The sequence below is a fragment of the Ciconia boyciana genome, chromosome 2 (assembly GCF_034638445.1).
Source record: "Ciconia boyciana chromosome 2, ASM3463844v1, whole genome shotgun sequence".
Classification (NCBI taxonomy): Eukaryota; Metazoa; Chordata; class Aves; order Ciconiiformes; family Ciconiidae; genus Ciconia; species Ciconia boyciana.
The window spans coordinates 21139632-21156676 of NC_132935.1; the positions used below are offsets into that span (position 1 = coordinate 21139632).

Consider the following 17045-nt stretch of genomic DNA (forward strand, 5'->3'; position numbering starts at 1 on the left):
CAGTTTTTACTAATATGACTAGATACAGAAAGAGCCACACCTTCCATCTTCCTTTTCCAATAAAATCCCAAATGAAACACCCTTTTCAAATCATTGTGTCCCCATTTGAGCAGAGGTACATTCCCTTACCCCTTTTCCACTTACAGGGCACTACTTGTATACCCATGTTTGCCAGTGTGCTTCTGTGCACCAGTAGACAAATAGCTTCGGAGTCACCACTGACTGTTCAAACTGCCTTAATTTCTGTCAGTTTAGCAGCTGGCAAAGTTGTTTTAAAACCTTATTGAAAACTATATTCTCTACTGATATTTTAATGAACTTTAGAATCATTGCATCTCAACAATCTGAGTTCACTCATTCTTCCATTAAAAATTATATACTGAATACATATGAATCAGAGTGCACAATGAATTATTTAAATTTTTTTTTAAAGTATTTCAAGACTAGTTGTCCAAGAACCAGGAAACAACAAAACAATGGTTTAAGAGTATTAGAAGGAACTAACAAAACTGAAGAGATAGGAAGAGTAGAAGGAGGGGTGAGGACAAAGGGGAGAGGAGGACAACTTTGGTGTACCCAAGCCTTTAGAAATAACAGATTATGACTATATTAACTAATTTTTAATAGGTCTAATTTCTATAATATGCAACATCAGGAAAACAGAACTTGTAAATATCATAAAAGCAACTCCAAAAATTATTTTAAAATTAGGCAAAAGATACAACAGATAAAGTAATATGCCATCATTATGATCCACATTTTCTAAATTCCCCAAAATTCAGCAAAGGACTATGACAGTGGCATGCTCAATGAAAAGTGACAGTCAGACAAGAACACAATCCCTGGCTTTGAGACAGAAGCAACAAGAATAAAAGAACGAGCTCCTAAGCATGTAGTAGTCTAGACAGCATGTAAAGGCTTACAACAGCAATAAAACTAGCTGCACCAGAAGAGAGAACCTTTAGCACTCTCTATCCAAGCTAACCTAGGATTGAAAGCGAAATCCGCGGTTACTCTAGAAAGATATTAGCAGATACTCACCATTTACCTACTCTCAAAATAAAGATGTTCAGCAAGTCATTACAACAAGAAATTCCAAGTATTCATGTGGGTTCAAATTCTAGTGAACTTTCACCTGTTTGATGGTCACTACAAAAACACTTGCCACCCACGCCCCTTGAGCTAAGAAAGTAAAGCAAGGAGGAATTTTGGATCCTTAAGAAGCTGACTTCAGAAGCCCCTGTAGTTTTGTTCTCAGTATACTTATCTAACTGGTTTCTAATTAAAACAAAATAAAGAGAGTCAAGACCCAGCTTCTGGATGTTGGACTTACCACTAAATAACTGGGAAAAGATCACGTGCAGGAAGACTGGCAGTTGAACACTGAGGAGCCTGGCTTAAAACTGTCTTAAGTCTCCGGTCTACTATAGGCTTGCATGACCTTCATTAATTGGCTCTTCTCATGATCTGGACAACACACTCTGTGTGTTACAGTGCTTATCTGCTACTTCAGGAGAAGAGCATGGCCTCCAGTCCCCAGAGAGTTGAAGGAGAGGGAGTGGGGCAGGGGAAGGGAAATCTTACAGTGGAGCCTCCAACAGAGATAAACCAGATCACCTGCCTCCATTGCTCACTTGTAATTTCCCCCCCCACCCTCAACAAAAAGTTATTTTCCTGTATAGTCTATTGCACTTGAGAAAAAACTGTCTGTAAATAGCCACAATTAGTTCCTTTTTCTCCTCAGAAGGAAGAGGGGTTAGAAGGCTTTTGTTGAAGTCATGCAACTGCTACCATGCTAGTATCACTGGTGATCACTGGCCAATATTGTCTGCTTATCCTCCTTTATTTATCCGTAGTTGGCTCTTTTAACACCTGTAGACAGACACTGGTTGTGTTTGTACAACATATAACACAAAATACTTCTAATGCAACGGTAAAATAATGGTGTCAAATAAGCAACATAAAAATGCTATTTTTACAACATAAAAAGGACTAAAAGCTAGTAACAATAATCCACCTAAACTATCTGCTCTGTTGGTCCTTAGAGCCTGTTTACATGCATTAGCTGTGTGCAAAACAGGAAAACAATTGGCTTGGAGCATCAACTATGAATTCTGAAAGAACAGATAATACCAATTTGCATCTAGTCTGTTGACTGACATTCAGAAAAGAAACCATATTCACTTAAAAAAAAAAAATAATCTCTTCACTGTCTAAGCAATAACAGTGAAGATAAACCAGAGTTTTCTGGATCCTTTAGAGGCAGTCACTGAAAATTAACTTAGTGACATTCTTTTAAACCTTCTAACCTGGGTAAGCTTAAGACTTGCTCCTTTCACTTAGTACCAGATCTGTTGACATCTTCTCGCTGGTGCTACACTACAGTAGTTCCAAGCTTTTCTGCTTTGGGAATTTTAGATTAAAATCTTTAACATTAACTGCCTTTTGGCTTTATCTTTAAAGAGAAACTATATTTTATTATTTGTCCCCAAAGTAATGATTTTCTTTTTTAAAAAATTCTGTTGGGAAGTGTATTTCACCTTAAAAACCCATAGTTCGCATCAGTGAGATTCTATCTCACTCTAAACTTCAGGAATACAGATAAGCCCTTCCCTCCTAAAATGACATAACCACTGGAAAAACTAACACATTAAACTATTATTAAAAAAACAAAGCAAAAAACCTCCACTAACTTTTCAACAATACCACAAGGGAGTCTGGTTTCTGCCTTTGTCCTTCTAGTACTTCTCAAAGCAGCAACATATGCGGACATATAAATATGTGTGTGTTTATACACACATACATGTGTGTGTGTGGTGTTGCTTTGAGAGGTAGTAGGATGAAGGCAGAAACCAGACATAAGCTCATCTCTCCACATGGTATAAAGTCATAAATAATTACAGTAGCAAATTATCACAATAGTTTCCAGCCCTCTCTTATGCATACAGTGAGCATAACCTTGGTTCCTAAAGGTTAGATCTGTGTATTTTATTAAGACATATGTGCAGGACACATAACCAAAAGCTCTGAAAACTTGATGTTACTAAAGTACTTCATGAGTGAGAGGTACAGCAAGACCAGACAGAATACTACACTTGTGAAGTTGAAACGCACCATGTTCCATACACACAACAGGTTCCTTTAGAAGCTGGACTAAGTTTAAAGACAAAGTCTTTGATTCTTGTCTTTTTGACTCACAAGAAAATGATACATACTTCAGTATGTATTAAAAAAAATTATTTTTGCAAATAAAACCCCATCTACTGGAACACAAAAACATGCAGAAGTACATGACAGCTGACAGGAACATACTAATTTAAAAAAGGAAAGCTTGGTGGTTTAGCTTTGCCTGGAATCTTACATATCAAGGTAAATGCATGCACATGGTGGCAAGAGACAAGTTAAGGGATTTACTGACTGAAGAGGAACCCCAGTTTTAGAGTTACACCTGAGCATTTTTTCCAATTATTTCAGAGAAAATGGGGTTAATGTAATAGAAACAACAGCCACATTTACTTTACCATTCTTCAGCTCCTAGAACTTAAGCAGAAGAAATTTATTTTCAGAATTTCAGCTTCAAGGAAGTCTTTAGTATAGGCTAGAATGATATTCAAATTCCCAATATAAGCCACACTAATGAAGTGCTTCTCACTCCAATACACACATCCTCTGTCTCTCTCCAAATGACTATCACAGCCTTCTCAGTAGTTAAGCCATATCACAGCTTGGCTTAATGTAACATTAAGAGTGAAGTCTGCCCCACAGCTCTTATTCTTGAAATAAGAGAACACCAAGAGGTCAAGTAAAGACTTCTTATAAATAAATTCTCATTTTTATTTTATCACATCCAGTTTCAAAAGCATTCAAAGGTAACTGTGACAGACTTCCCTTATTTTAATGTCAACCCTATAAGCATTATTTATAGGCTTAATTATATTTCCAGTATATAACATAAGACAGATACTTCTCACTTCAGTTTCCCTTAGTAACCACAAACGTGAAAAGCTGACTGCAGCATGGTTTGAGGGTCATTTCAAGAACAGAACAGGCAGAGAAAGGCTCCATTTTCAGATACTGCTGCGGAAACAGATCTGTATAGTAAAAGGTACAGATCTATGAAAATTATTAGGAGAATGCCAGAAGGTCAGTATCAAGATATAGCTTCAGCCCCCCGCCCCCAACTTCATTCTGTTATTTCTCCTGATGTCAACAATTTATTAATAATGCTGAAAGCAGGGAACTTGCAAATGATTTCATAATTAATGTTATTTACTATTCCTAACTAGTACCTAAAAGTGAACTAGTCAACAGATTGATTATCTTGGTTTTTTTTTTTGAAGAAAAAGTAACTTAAAGAAAAAAAGCCAAATAAAAAAAAGCATTACTGAAGTACTACTAGCCAATTCCAGATTTAATTCCTGTCAAAATAAGCTATCAGATACACAGATTTCTAAGATTAAAGGCAATGCACATTACTGTTTTGCTTATATTTTGTAATGAAACTTTAAGTCTGCACTTGCTATGCAATGACATTCTAACAATAAAGCAGTAACTTACAGAATATTCAATAGTCCCTTTAGGCTTTTGAAAAGACATTCGTCGCCCATCTTTCTTGTCTGGGGTCTTCTTCTGGCCAGTGTCTGAAAAAAATTGAGGCAACGTGCGTGTTAAATTCATTTTCCTCTCTCAGTACTGTCACAGGCTGCTGACTACAGCCCCGTGGGCAGACATCTAATTCACCAGTTACACAGCTTGCTCCCGGTGACTCTGTGTAACAGACAACCGGCTGCTAGAATAGGGACTTCATTCCTCTGCAATGCTTTAAGAATTTGACCAATATAAACCACTGATAACTGGGAATCAATTAACTGCATAAGTACTTGATGCTATCTGGGAAGCTATCAATGAAGGAAGACTAAATAGGAGATTGACCCCACGAGGCAAGCAACATTTAGAATCATGGAATCGTTTAGGTTGGAAAAGAGCTTCACGATCATCAAGGCCAACTGTTAACCTAGCACTGCGAGGTCCACCACTAAGCCATGTCCCTAAGCAACACATCTACACATCTTTTAATGTCCCTACATCTCCACGGATGGTGACTCAACCACTTCCCTGGGCAGCCTGTTCCAATGCTTGACAACCCTTTCACTGAAGACATTTTTCCTACTATCCAATCTAAACCTCCCCTGGTGCAACTGGAGGCCATTTCCTCTCATCCTATCGCTTGCTACTTGGGAGAAGAGACCGACCCCCACCTCACTACAACCTCCTTTCAGGTGGTTGTAGAGAGCGATGAGGTCTCCCCTCAGCCTCCTTTTCTCCAGGCTAAACAACCCCAGCTCTTTCAGCTGCTCCTCATCAGACTTGTGCTCTAGACCCTTCACCAGCTTCACTGCCCTTCTCTGGACATGCTCCAGCACCTCAATGTCTCTCTTGTAGTGAGGGGCCCAAAACTGAACACAGTATTCGAGATGCAACTTCACCAGTGCCGAGTACAGGGGGAGTACATTTCTGGAACTACTGTGTTTAATTGGTTTTATATCATACCCAGTCTGCTTTTGTCTAGAAGGTAGATGATGCAGAGTTCCCGCATGTTCCATCTAATCAGTTGGGATTTTTTGTCTAAATGCTGTTTGATAAGTACAGAGTATTTAAAGCTTTTTTATGAAACAAAGAGCATTAGTGTTTAATTTCACAATTATCCTGTCTGTAGCAAACACATACAGCCTATGCATAAACAATAAAGATTCTAAATAAATAACACAAGTTAGGAACTCTTCTGCTTATTGGGGCATTGTATTTTAATGACCTCCACTTCACAAGCCAAATCAACAATTTGTACCTGAAGTATACTCTACTTTTTGATAGTAATTGGCTTGATATTTATGATGAAGACAATGCAACAGTGTACTTACATGATTCAACAGAAAGCATTTAATTCCACATCTCTAGAAAAGTGGGGTTTTTAACATATCCATTTATATACACACATGCATTTTTTGAGATAAATCTCTTAAGTTAGGTCTCTGTCACATGGCCTCCACCTTCAACAGTTAAATATCTGCTATTAAGGAGCCCGAAATACTTACATGAATAAGATGTTAGGTTTTTATACTACAACGGGATTAGTTATACTCTCATTTTGATACATTCAAATTTCTGTTACCATAACTGAATATATTTAGTCAAATATTTCCAACCAAATTGAAAAGAAGAAACAAACCTTACAAAATATATTATTATTAATATACAAAATATATTATTTTTAATTAGCATCCTGACTACAACACTGGAAAAGAGACTAGACAAACACTTGCATGAACTTCATATACCCCTTGAAAGTTGTTTTATACCCCTTTGAAAGAACAGGAAGTTCTGCAGTGTCAAAAAAATAAGAAATAAAACGCACACACAAAAATAAAACCTCAGTAAATACCTTACATTTGCTATATTGGGCAAGATGCAGAGGGCAACAATAAAAGTGATTCTAGCAGATTCAACTTCAGTACTCTGCTGGGGTGTTCTTTATATAATAAGGAAATAAACATGGGACTGATTCTACTTTTCTTAATATATTGAAAAAAATCTGAGGGAGAATGTTCCCATACCTACAAGATAAAAATTTATCTATAGATGGTATTAATTATGGTACTTTTTATATCTACGAATGACAGTCAAGACTTTAAGCCTACTTTTAAAAACTTTCTAGAACTTCTGAAAATCTAAACACTGTAATTCTGCATCCTACTTTCTTCATTCAATACATTAAATGGTATTTCTTCCCTTATTTACTAACTGCAGCTTTTAAAAAGTTACCCAAAAGAAACCTTTACTTCTGATTATATTAATATTTTTTAAAGATGCTACAAATGTCTCTAGGGGAAATTAGCCAACTCAGTAATGAATAAAATACTCTAGAAGTTTGTGTGTATACTAACAGTGGCCAACATTCTCCTCTTCCAGGTCAAATATTTCGCTACCGAAGTTTCTACCTGACCTTGGAACATAACAGGTGCCTCCTCAGCAAGCTACTGAAAAACTGCAACAGCTGCTTGACTGTAGCTGTTCCAAATTTTTCAGCCCATATCAAAGCTTTGCCAGCAACCTAATCTTTTTCTTTCAATAGCAGTCTGGTTCAAATACTTAAGCAAAAGTCAAAGGATGCAGCTGAAGAAAGACTGATCTCATCTAGGATCCCATACATGCCTTAATAATCTATACATGGAGCTCTCCTATTGCAGAACAAGCATCTTCTTCCCCTGTCCCTCCCATGCTATTAGATAGAAATAAAGAAGCCCCATACTACAAATGAAGTGTGTATATACATTTGTATACAGCCCAACGTTGTTTGTGTGGTTTTTTTCCTAACCCAAATTTAAGTTTCCTTTTTCTTCTTACTAGTTTGTATATAAGTGTCTGAAGAGTTTGCAGACAGGTGCCACTCAAAGAGGTCAAGTTAAGTTATCTTCTCCCTTTCCAGTAATTGAACAGTAGAATAAAGTCTTGCACAAATAACCACTTCTGTTCCTTACAGAAGTAAAAAAGGAAAGTTATTTGTTCTTCAGAGCACAAGGACCTACTGTGCTTTAGACTTCAGAGCACTCTGGTAACTTCAGGAAAGTAAGAGCAACCGGGGAGTAGGGGTGGGGAAGGAAGGTCCCTGTTGGAGGCACCTCAGAGGAAAGCAGATGCCAGGAGAACTCCTACCACAAATTCCCCAGGAGCTTATAATCTGCAGGTTTTCATTGTTTTTTTTTAATGTCATCCCCTCCCATACCTAAGACAGTAATTCCCACCCTTCCCATCAGTGTCCGCTTTCATTCCTTCCCTCTGTGATAGCTTTATTTTCCCCCTCACTATATGGATACAGGATTCAAGTGTTTCATAACCACCTGCAACCCAAGTCCCCCAAATCAAGAAGAGATGGAGGCAGGCAGCGCTGAGCTACATGTGCGCTGACTACCCAGCTGGCCAAGCACCAGACATAGCTATCAAACACCACACCTCTGCCTGCAGCCCGAGTGCTTGAGCTGTCTGTTCATACAGAACCTGTCCATTTCACCAAATGTCTCAGAAACAAAACTAGGAGGTACTTCAATTGTGAAAATAGGTCACAGTAGCAGAGACATGAATTCAACCTCCCTGATGGCATACTGCAAAGCCTCCAACTATCTCTCACCGAATGAGCGGGCTATTTATTTTTGAGAGGAAAGTAAGTCTTTCAGCCATCCTTGTGCCCCTAGTAGTCTAGGAAGCATGTGAAAGTGGAAACAACTGCCAGGATAGGATGCAGTGGTCTGAAAAGACCTCAGCACCAATGGGAATCAGTCTCATCCTTTCATTTTACTTATTTTCCTGATGATAACTCTGTTGCACGTGAGCTCATCTTGTTAGGTTACCCACAACCATTATCTCATCTGCCAGCAGTAAGCCAGCAAGACTACCAAAGGCTGATGTTCTCTGACTACAGGTATAAAAAAAAACCTGACACCACCAACCACACTGCGCACAACCTCAAGAGTCAACAGTAACTTGTTTAGCAAGGGGATCTGTGGTGCTAGGTTATCAGATCTCTAGCCATGCTGTTTTAGACAGAAACAAGACCAGACTTGTAACATCAGGGTTGATGCTCTAATTCTGAACTACCATTTCGCAGGACTGGGCCTCCACAACAGCTTGAAACACTGAAGTGAAAAAGTACATGTCAGATCCACAAATTACAAGAAAACATTACAACTGTCTAGGATTTAAAGACTAGAACCAGAAAGATAGAGAAGGCAGTGTTCAAAATGACACCAGACCAATATTTAGTCTGAGTGCTGGATGCATGCATACAGAAACTTAATCTTAAATAATTGTAGCATAAGAATGGTTATATATGATCATCAACATAACCGGTGAAAAGGACTTAATGTTCCAACATATTTATACAACACAAAAAGAAAGGGGGGTTAGGAACATTATGTTTTAGGAACATACAGCTTTCAATAAGGCAGCTTTGACCTTAAAATATATAGTAGTCAGTGCCATTATTCAATTGTAATTGAAGACAACTGAAGTTAAATTCCAACATTTATAGGTGAGTTCTACTAACTGTCTTTGCATGGCCCTGTGCCACTGAATTTTGGTTGACTGAAAACATTCCTGTGGCACTGCTAGTTCAAACTGACATGACAAAAGTGACATTTCTCATTTCTTAGTATGCCATCTGAGCTGAATTGTAGACCTTCAATTTTCTGTTTGTTGATGCTTCTAGCACATCCTTTGGACTTCTGGCAATAAAAGCTGGTAAAGAGAACTCAAGATTTGTACAGTGAGTAACAATGCAACGCTAAGAACTGCTTAGGAGTATCTTCAAGCTCTGCATAGAGTAAAATGTATTAAATTTTCTTTACCCTACTATTTTTCTGCATGATAAGCTTAAATTTCAAATAACTTGCAGTGTTTCTCAGCTCTGATCTTCTGTTCATTTCAATGTCAACAGACATTACAAAGATCACTTTTTCCAGAGGACTAAATTGATAAACCAAAAAAGCATCCTTTGAGATAAAGCAAGTAAGCTGGACAAGTGAAAAATTAATGCAAATTGTTTACAATTAATAATTGAGCTTATTATGGTCAAGAAGATGAGAAAAAGATGATTTATGCCCACCCCAATGAGAACTGCAAGTTATGCATTAGATTTACATGTGTTTAAGAAAAAGGCAGAGGCGGCAGCCTTGTTAAATGCTTGTCTAGGACACAAATTTTCACAGTTCTTAAAAAAAAACATGCAGCACATATGGGGTAAAGATTTTTAAAAAACTGAATCACAAGGAAGTAAGGAAAGAAAAGTAGTCTTTCTCTGAAATATTCTCGAGTACGTTGTTATTCAGCAGCACACTAAACAACTTTCTAATTGATAAAACAGAAGAAGCATAGATATTGCATCTTTATTTGATTAGTTCTACTTAATAACAATTATAAACTATTCATAAAGAAACAAAAAAGATTAAAGTAGGAAGTTTTTATATTCCATAGGGCTTGGTGACTTGGGGTTCCTAATAGCAGGGGCTATATCTCAGTAGAGCAACTGTCTCATTGACCCTTCTCCCCTTCCTGCAGTTAGATATGCTTATGCTAATTACTGGAGTATTATTTTCAGTTATCTTCTAATGTCTTAGGAACCAGAAACAAAGAGGCCCTAATAGTAGCCTACGAGATGCTAGTAGCCTGCAGTTTTCTAGCCAAAATGGTAGTTTTTCAGACCAAGACAGTGTCATAAACAATGCCCCCTTTAGTCTCCTCTTGCTAAGCAACTGCTACTTACTCTGTGATTCAGTCTTTCCTAGTAAGTCATGTTCTCAAAACTCTTGATCCTTATCACTGCTCTTCACATGATTCTTTTGTTCACATTTTTCTCAAGCAAAACCCCAAACTAAATGCATCCGAGACCTTGTTAATGCTGCATCAATACTTCAAACACATCAAAATAGCTTTTTCCTGCAATACAGATTCAGCACTGATTGAAGTTCATTTTGTGATCCCCTTAACACATGACCCTCTTCTCTGCTATCCAGTCAGCTGCATAGCACATAAGCAGAAATAATTAAACGCATGATTTCAGGATGAAAGACAATTCAATAGAAACAAATTTAAGGCAGGCCACTTCTCCAAAAGAGACAAAGCCAGCTCCATGCATGACACTCCTGGTATGTGCCTCACATAGGCTTTCTTCTAAAATAAGATTTCACATTCAGGGCAAACAGAAATGCTTCACCAAATTTTCAGATTATGCCACAGTATGTGTTAAAAATAGTAAGCTTCCTTCCCTATTTCATCTAAAATAGGTATGTATACAGTTTAATACATTAGAGACTACCTAACTGCAATTTCCACCTACTGTACAACCTCTCTGCAGACCAAATGTATATATTAATGAAAACTTCCAAAAATCATGATTTCTCTACTGAGCAAAGGAAGTCAACTTTTCTGATAATTATTGTCCTCTTTCAGATATTTAAGCCCATTTAGTTGTACATCTTCAAGTCTACACAATACCCCATAAGCAGTTTGACCACCAAGCACCAATATTAAGTTATCCTTAGACTCTTGAAGAATTTACACTTTGCCTTATCACACTTAAGCCAATGGTACCTAGTTTTTCTAAGAGCTCAAAATCGGTCAGCTTATCCTAATGACGTAGCAGACTTATGCACTACAACTGCTCTGCTAACATGCAAACAGTTCTACTGTGTATGTGAAGTTAGACCGAATGCTTTGGTAAACATCTTGCTGTACAAGTTTATTGCATTAGGTTTGCAGATGACATCAAATTGGGGGACCAGTCAACATACTTAAGGGCACGGTTGCCATTCAGAGGGACCTGGACAGGCTGGAGGAACAGGCTGACAGGAAGCTTATGAAATTCAACAGGACAAGAGTCCTCTGCATGGGAAGGAAGAGCCCCTTGTGTTGTACAGGCTGGCGCTGCCCGGCCAGGGAGCAGCTCTGTTGAAAAAAACCCCAGAGGCCTTGGTAGGCAGCAAGATGAACACAAGCCAGCAGTGTGCCCTGGCAGCAAGGAGGGCCAACAGCATCCTCAGCTGTATTAACAGGAGCACAGCCAGCAAACTGAGAGTGCCAGAGAGAAGCAGCTATTCTCCTTAACTTGGCACTCAGCCTGCTTTTGGAATACTGGCTCTAGTGTCACTGTCCCATTCCCCACCCCCTCCCAGTCCCTTTCAATATAAGAAAGGCATTAATAAACAAAAACTATTTCAGTGAAGGGCCACCAAGGTAGTTGGGGGCTCTGAGAAGAGACTAAGAGAACAGAGCTTCTCCAGCCTGAAGAAGAGATGGTTTTGAGGGACTGTAACAGCAGCCTTCCTCTACCTTCTAGATCGCTTCCCCACAGGTGTCAAGAACACAGAGCCAGGCTCTTCAGTGCTGTATAGTGGGAGAACAAAAGACAACAGACATAACGGACAAACAGGAGAGCTTCTGACTGGATAAAAGGTAAATATCTAATTGCCCACAGCAGTTGTGAAGTTTCCATCCTTAGATGTTTTCAAGGCCCAGCTGGATAAAGCACTGAGAGACCTAGCCTGAAGTCAGTCTTCCCTACTTTAAGCAGGGCTAAACAGTCTTGCTTGCAATTAGACTTATCTGTAACTATGATTCCTCCCACATTTTTCTGGCAGGCAATGCAGATGCATGAGGCCACCACCAAAATAAGTTTTGCAGCTGGTTTTAAGGCCACCTCTTCCCTTACCTCCCCAAACCAAGCCAGAGGGAGATCCACATATATAACAGTGAGGTGTGTTGCTTACTGATGAACAGAAAGGTATTATTCATACATGTAGCAAGACAAAAGGCAGCCATGAGCATGCAGGTTCTCAATAAAACACCAGCTTCAAAACTGTTTTAATGTTAGAAATGGGAATTAACCAGAAAAATTAAGATAAAAATGCAACATGACACATTAAAACAAAAACACAATATAGTCAAAGGATACCAAATTACGAGAATAAACCCTACTTAGATTATAAACTAATCTAGCAGATGACTGAAACAGATACAAACTGAACTTCAGTAAAACATCCAATACATCAGAATCTTATTGAACAGTAAAAAACAGACCAAAAATTCACTAAAGGGGAGAGTGAAATAGAAACTAGTGGAATGGAGGGGTATATTAATGAGTTCCCAATGGACTAGTTTTAAAAACAGTTCAATTTCACACCAGCAAACAAACTCAGAAGCACAATCACCAGCAAAGGCTGGGCAAAAGGACACACAAGGAATTCTGTAGCCCCAAAGCCCAGAGGAAAAAAAAGCAGGGTGAGATGTAGTAGTACAAAGCATAACATAAGTAAAAGATCGTTTAACATCACATACACCCAAGGAATAGTCAAGAATTTCTATATACTAGTAGCGCATAAGTCAGAAGAAGAGATTGTGCATAATTAACATATCACAAGATGACTGAGTCACCAGCCTGATACATTCCAAGATCGCATTTGCCTCTTATGCCTGTACCAACTGAAGTATTTTCAGACATGAAAGCGAAGCATTAGCGTCTTTGTAAAGGGTGCTGGTACATTTCACATGTGCTTCATCCGGAACAGTGTGTACAAGAAAACTTGCAGAATTGTGTCTCCTCAGTTTAAGCCTCTCTCATACTTTATCATACACCTGTTAAAGTTAATGTCTTAAAAGTGAAGTACTGAATAAGGATGAAGTGAGGAAATAACCTACCTTATTCTTATATCTGCTTTATTCTGAGACAGATTTTGTAGAAAGGAAGATACTAACTTTTACAGCAGGACTTGACAAGTGTACTATAACTTGGCCCTGCACATTTATCTTTCTAATGCACTGCTGCTACCTTCACCATAGTACAAAGGACTGACAGGTCACATGGCTTACTGGAGATACTGTGTATGGTTATCTTGCCAATCAAGACTCGAAAGCTGATAAGAGAAAAATGTAAATAAACCCCCAGGCCACATGGTTCAGAACTGAACAATCAAGTTGAGCCTGAGGGAGAAGAACAACAACAACAAAAAATCTTTTAACAGAAGGGAGCTAGAACAACTTCTCTGACAGACTGGTTAAGAGGATTCTCTGAACAAGCAGCTCTGAATGACTGATCTTAATTTCTTTAACTTCTGTACTTAATGAGACATATACTACAGGAAGTCAAGGCTGTCTGGGCAGGGTACCTTCTCCCTCCATGAAGTGACCACAGACAGAAGTGAGGTGAAAATGTCTAGGAAGGAAGAAGCACGAGACTCCATGTACGGAAGTATATCCTTCACAGAATCAAAGTGTTGTCTGGAATAAACCTCTGGAGTACATCTACTCCAACCTCCAGTTTGAAGCAGGAATATTGTCAACATCAAATTAGGTCAGCTTAAAACTGTAAGCTGTCCCAGTGATGGAACACTCTCCTTGTGAAGTTTTTTCTATTGTCCAATTTGAACCTCCCAAGCTAAAACTCGTGGCTGCTGCCCCTTCTTTTATCATCTCTTACTACTGAGAAGAGCGTGCCCCTTTAGGTAGATGTAGGTTGCAATTAGATTGTCTCTAAGACGCCTTGGTCTCCTCTTTGCAAGACTAAAGCCTAGCTCCCTCAATCCCTCCTCAAAGGTCATATGCCCTATGCCCCTAAACATACCGGGTGGACCCTCTACAGTTTCTCAGCAGCCTGCTTTAAGAGTGGTGTACCAAACCAAAGAGCATATTGGAAGTACGGCCTCAGCAGTGTCACAGAAAAGAAGCAAAACCATGTCCCTCACTGCCAGCCACACTCCCCCTTACACAGCAGACAAAGCAAACAGCATACTAAACTATGAGACATGCTGTTGGCTCATTTAAGTAAAAGGTTTGTATAGATGAGACTCCAATTAAACTGAACGTTCAAGTTAATTCTGCAGTAAAGATAATCCTTAATCACACATTCCCTAAAACCTTGAGTTGCATCTTAAAGCAAATAAAATTGCATGCAACTTCAACATGTTAACACCTACAACATATACCAATAAACAAGAAAGCTACATTCTGTTCTAGCTAAAGTTTCTAGGTAAACCCAGGCCTTGAATGCAAACATACCAACTCTTTCTAGAAATTATCAATAGACTGTCTTTAGAAGTTATATTTCAAAGCCTACAAGGCTTTTTTTTTTTAAAAAGGAATTTTACATTCCAAAATTATTGGTAGTGCCTTTACTAAAGCCAAATGCTTTCTCTAGAATTTCTGGTTCTCCTTGCAATTTTATCCTCCACCACAATCATTAAAAGACAGAATACCTTTCTAAACTTACTTCACTGACTTGGCTGCTGACACAAACAATGTAAACTGGTTAAACAGGTTTACAGCCTCCTACAGCACTACTCAGTCTCCCAGTGTCTCCTTTCTCCCTACTAAGAAATACTGTAAACTGTTCTGCATGTACCCAAAGAAGTACACAGGCTCAGAACAGTGATTTAAAGTACAGCATTTGAACAGACTTGACTCCCTGAACTTGGAAACCTTATAAAGCAGCTATTCAACTGTTTAGAAAGACAAGTAAGAAAACAGTAAACATAAGCTTACTAATATTACATGAATAAGATTGAGATACTTTATTGTAGAAGTGAAATTAAAAATAATTAAGAATAGAAAAGGTTGTTTTTTGTTTCAGAAACATGGAAACAAAGTTTTAAGGTACTTATGAAGAACTGTTCTTTTAAGAAGTAATGCATAGTCACAACCGAACCATGCAAAGAAAATGAACACTGAAAAGATCCTTCTGAAAGTCCTAAGTGGGGGAAAAAAAGCTAGAGCAATAGGTAGGCCTGGATCCAGAACACTGCATACAGAGACTGAACATTTGGAGTAGTTCGAATTTGCCATTAAGGTTTAAGTTAATGTCAGGGGACCCATTTCTAATTAAAATAGAGGTTGGATTTCAGTTGAACTATTGTAATCGTTACAGCTTCCACAGCACCCACTACCAGGGCACAGGCAGTTTGTGAAAGCCAGCAACATGCTTGCCAGAAGAAGAATTCTACAGTCACAAGAATTTGTTTCTGCCTATAACTGATAGAAACCCCGTGAAGGAGAAGACAGCATGGGAGGGCCGGGATCTAATTGCCTCACACACTGTGCTTTGCCTCGGTTAGGAAAAACCCAGAGAATGGTTCTTCTGTCAAATAGACACATCAAATTCTATATACACAGAAACCCACCCCACATTCTGGAACTGAAGTCACTTTTCGTTAACACAAATTTTAAGTATTACATTATTAAAGTATCTGAGGAAATACACCTCCTGCTCAAAGCTAGGGAAAAACCAAAACATTTTAATGCAGTCTAAGTTAATCCTTTGTCCTAGAGCAAGAGGGAAAGAATAGTCATAGAGAGCTTCTCCCTCCAAGAAATCACATGTATCACAGGAGATGCTTTGGACTAACAGCTGAACACGTGGCCTTGTGACCGATTAAAAGACCAGAAGATGCTGCAGAGTTTTACTGCCATTTTGCTTCTGCAAAAGAGTGCAAGTAATCTTTGTCTACAAACTGTCAAAGGCTAGTTGAGACCTTATTCAAGGTACTTCATTTCACTGCTGAAAAACATGTCACTGTCTCTTTCTGTCCCTGTATGTCTTGGGGGAGAGGGACACGGAACTAAGAAAGAAAGAGTGGCACTGTAAATATAGCTGGTTACCTATTATCCTTTCTCTGAAAGAAGTGTGATCCAAAGCACACAAGGAGACATCATCTACATCTGACAGACTGCATAAGCATTCCTATTGCCTTGCCTACTACAGCAAGTAGCAGATCTTGTTTCTCTTGATAAAAAAAACGATTCTACTCCTCCAAAATAGCCTAAAGTAACAAAGAAACTTAATGGTCTTAAATATTACCTTTCAGCAGAGACATGACTTCAACCTTACCTATACACAATGACAAACATACAATCATCCGCCTATCACAGAGCTTCTTGAAACAGGAAAAAAAAGGAAAGGATTTACTATTCATTGTATACTGCTCTTCATATTTTCATAAAGCATTTTCGCAAACTTAACTTCATATGTCTTTTTCTCTCCAAGCAGTCCTTAGACCATGCTGCTTCTACTAGTTATGTCATGGTTTGTTTTTAATCTCCAATCAATAGCATTACCTCCCTAGAGTCCTTATTGCCCCATCCTCTCCTGCATACACAGTCTGTGTACGTTCACTGTCCACCCCTCCAGTTTACATGGCATTTCTTGCCAATCTGAATGCTCACTTGAGATGAGTAAATTACAATACCCACGCTTACAGCCCAACGACTTTATCAAGAAAGGGGGTGACAAAAGCAGCCCTCTTGCTCCCAGACACAGGGCCAAAAGAGTCACTGTCTCCTGAGGGACCTGTGTGACCACTGAAAGGCAGATGTACTACTTCTGCCCTTACCATCACCAAACCTACTTCCAAAGTACTCCTGCCTGTTCTTCAGGAGCACATGAGAGGCAGAAACCGCTCTGTACACAAAGGAGATCTCGAACCAAGGAGTTTGTCCTCCAGTCGGTTTCC

The 17045-nt window shown here is 38.7% G+C and overlaps 1 protein-coding gene across 13 annotated transcripts in view; it reads right to left on the bottom strand.

Moving 5' to 3' along the window:
* OXR1 (oxidation resistance 1) overlaps positions 1-17045 on the bottom strand; it is a 355322-nt gene that overhangs the window by 68888 nt on the left and 269389 nt on the right. For 12 of the 13 annotated variants that reach the window (XM_072852037.1, XM_072852038.1, XM_072852039.1 and 9 more), the window contains one exon: positions 4558-4640. In XM_072852037.1, the coding sequence (XP_072708138.1) occupies positions 4558-4640 (83 nt within the window). Of the gene's footprint in view, positions 1-4557; positions 4641-5550; positions 5612-17045 lie in introns of those variants that run through there. The other variant, XM_072852047.1, reaches the window with a different exon arrangement.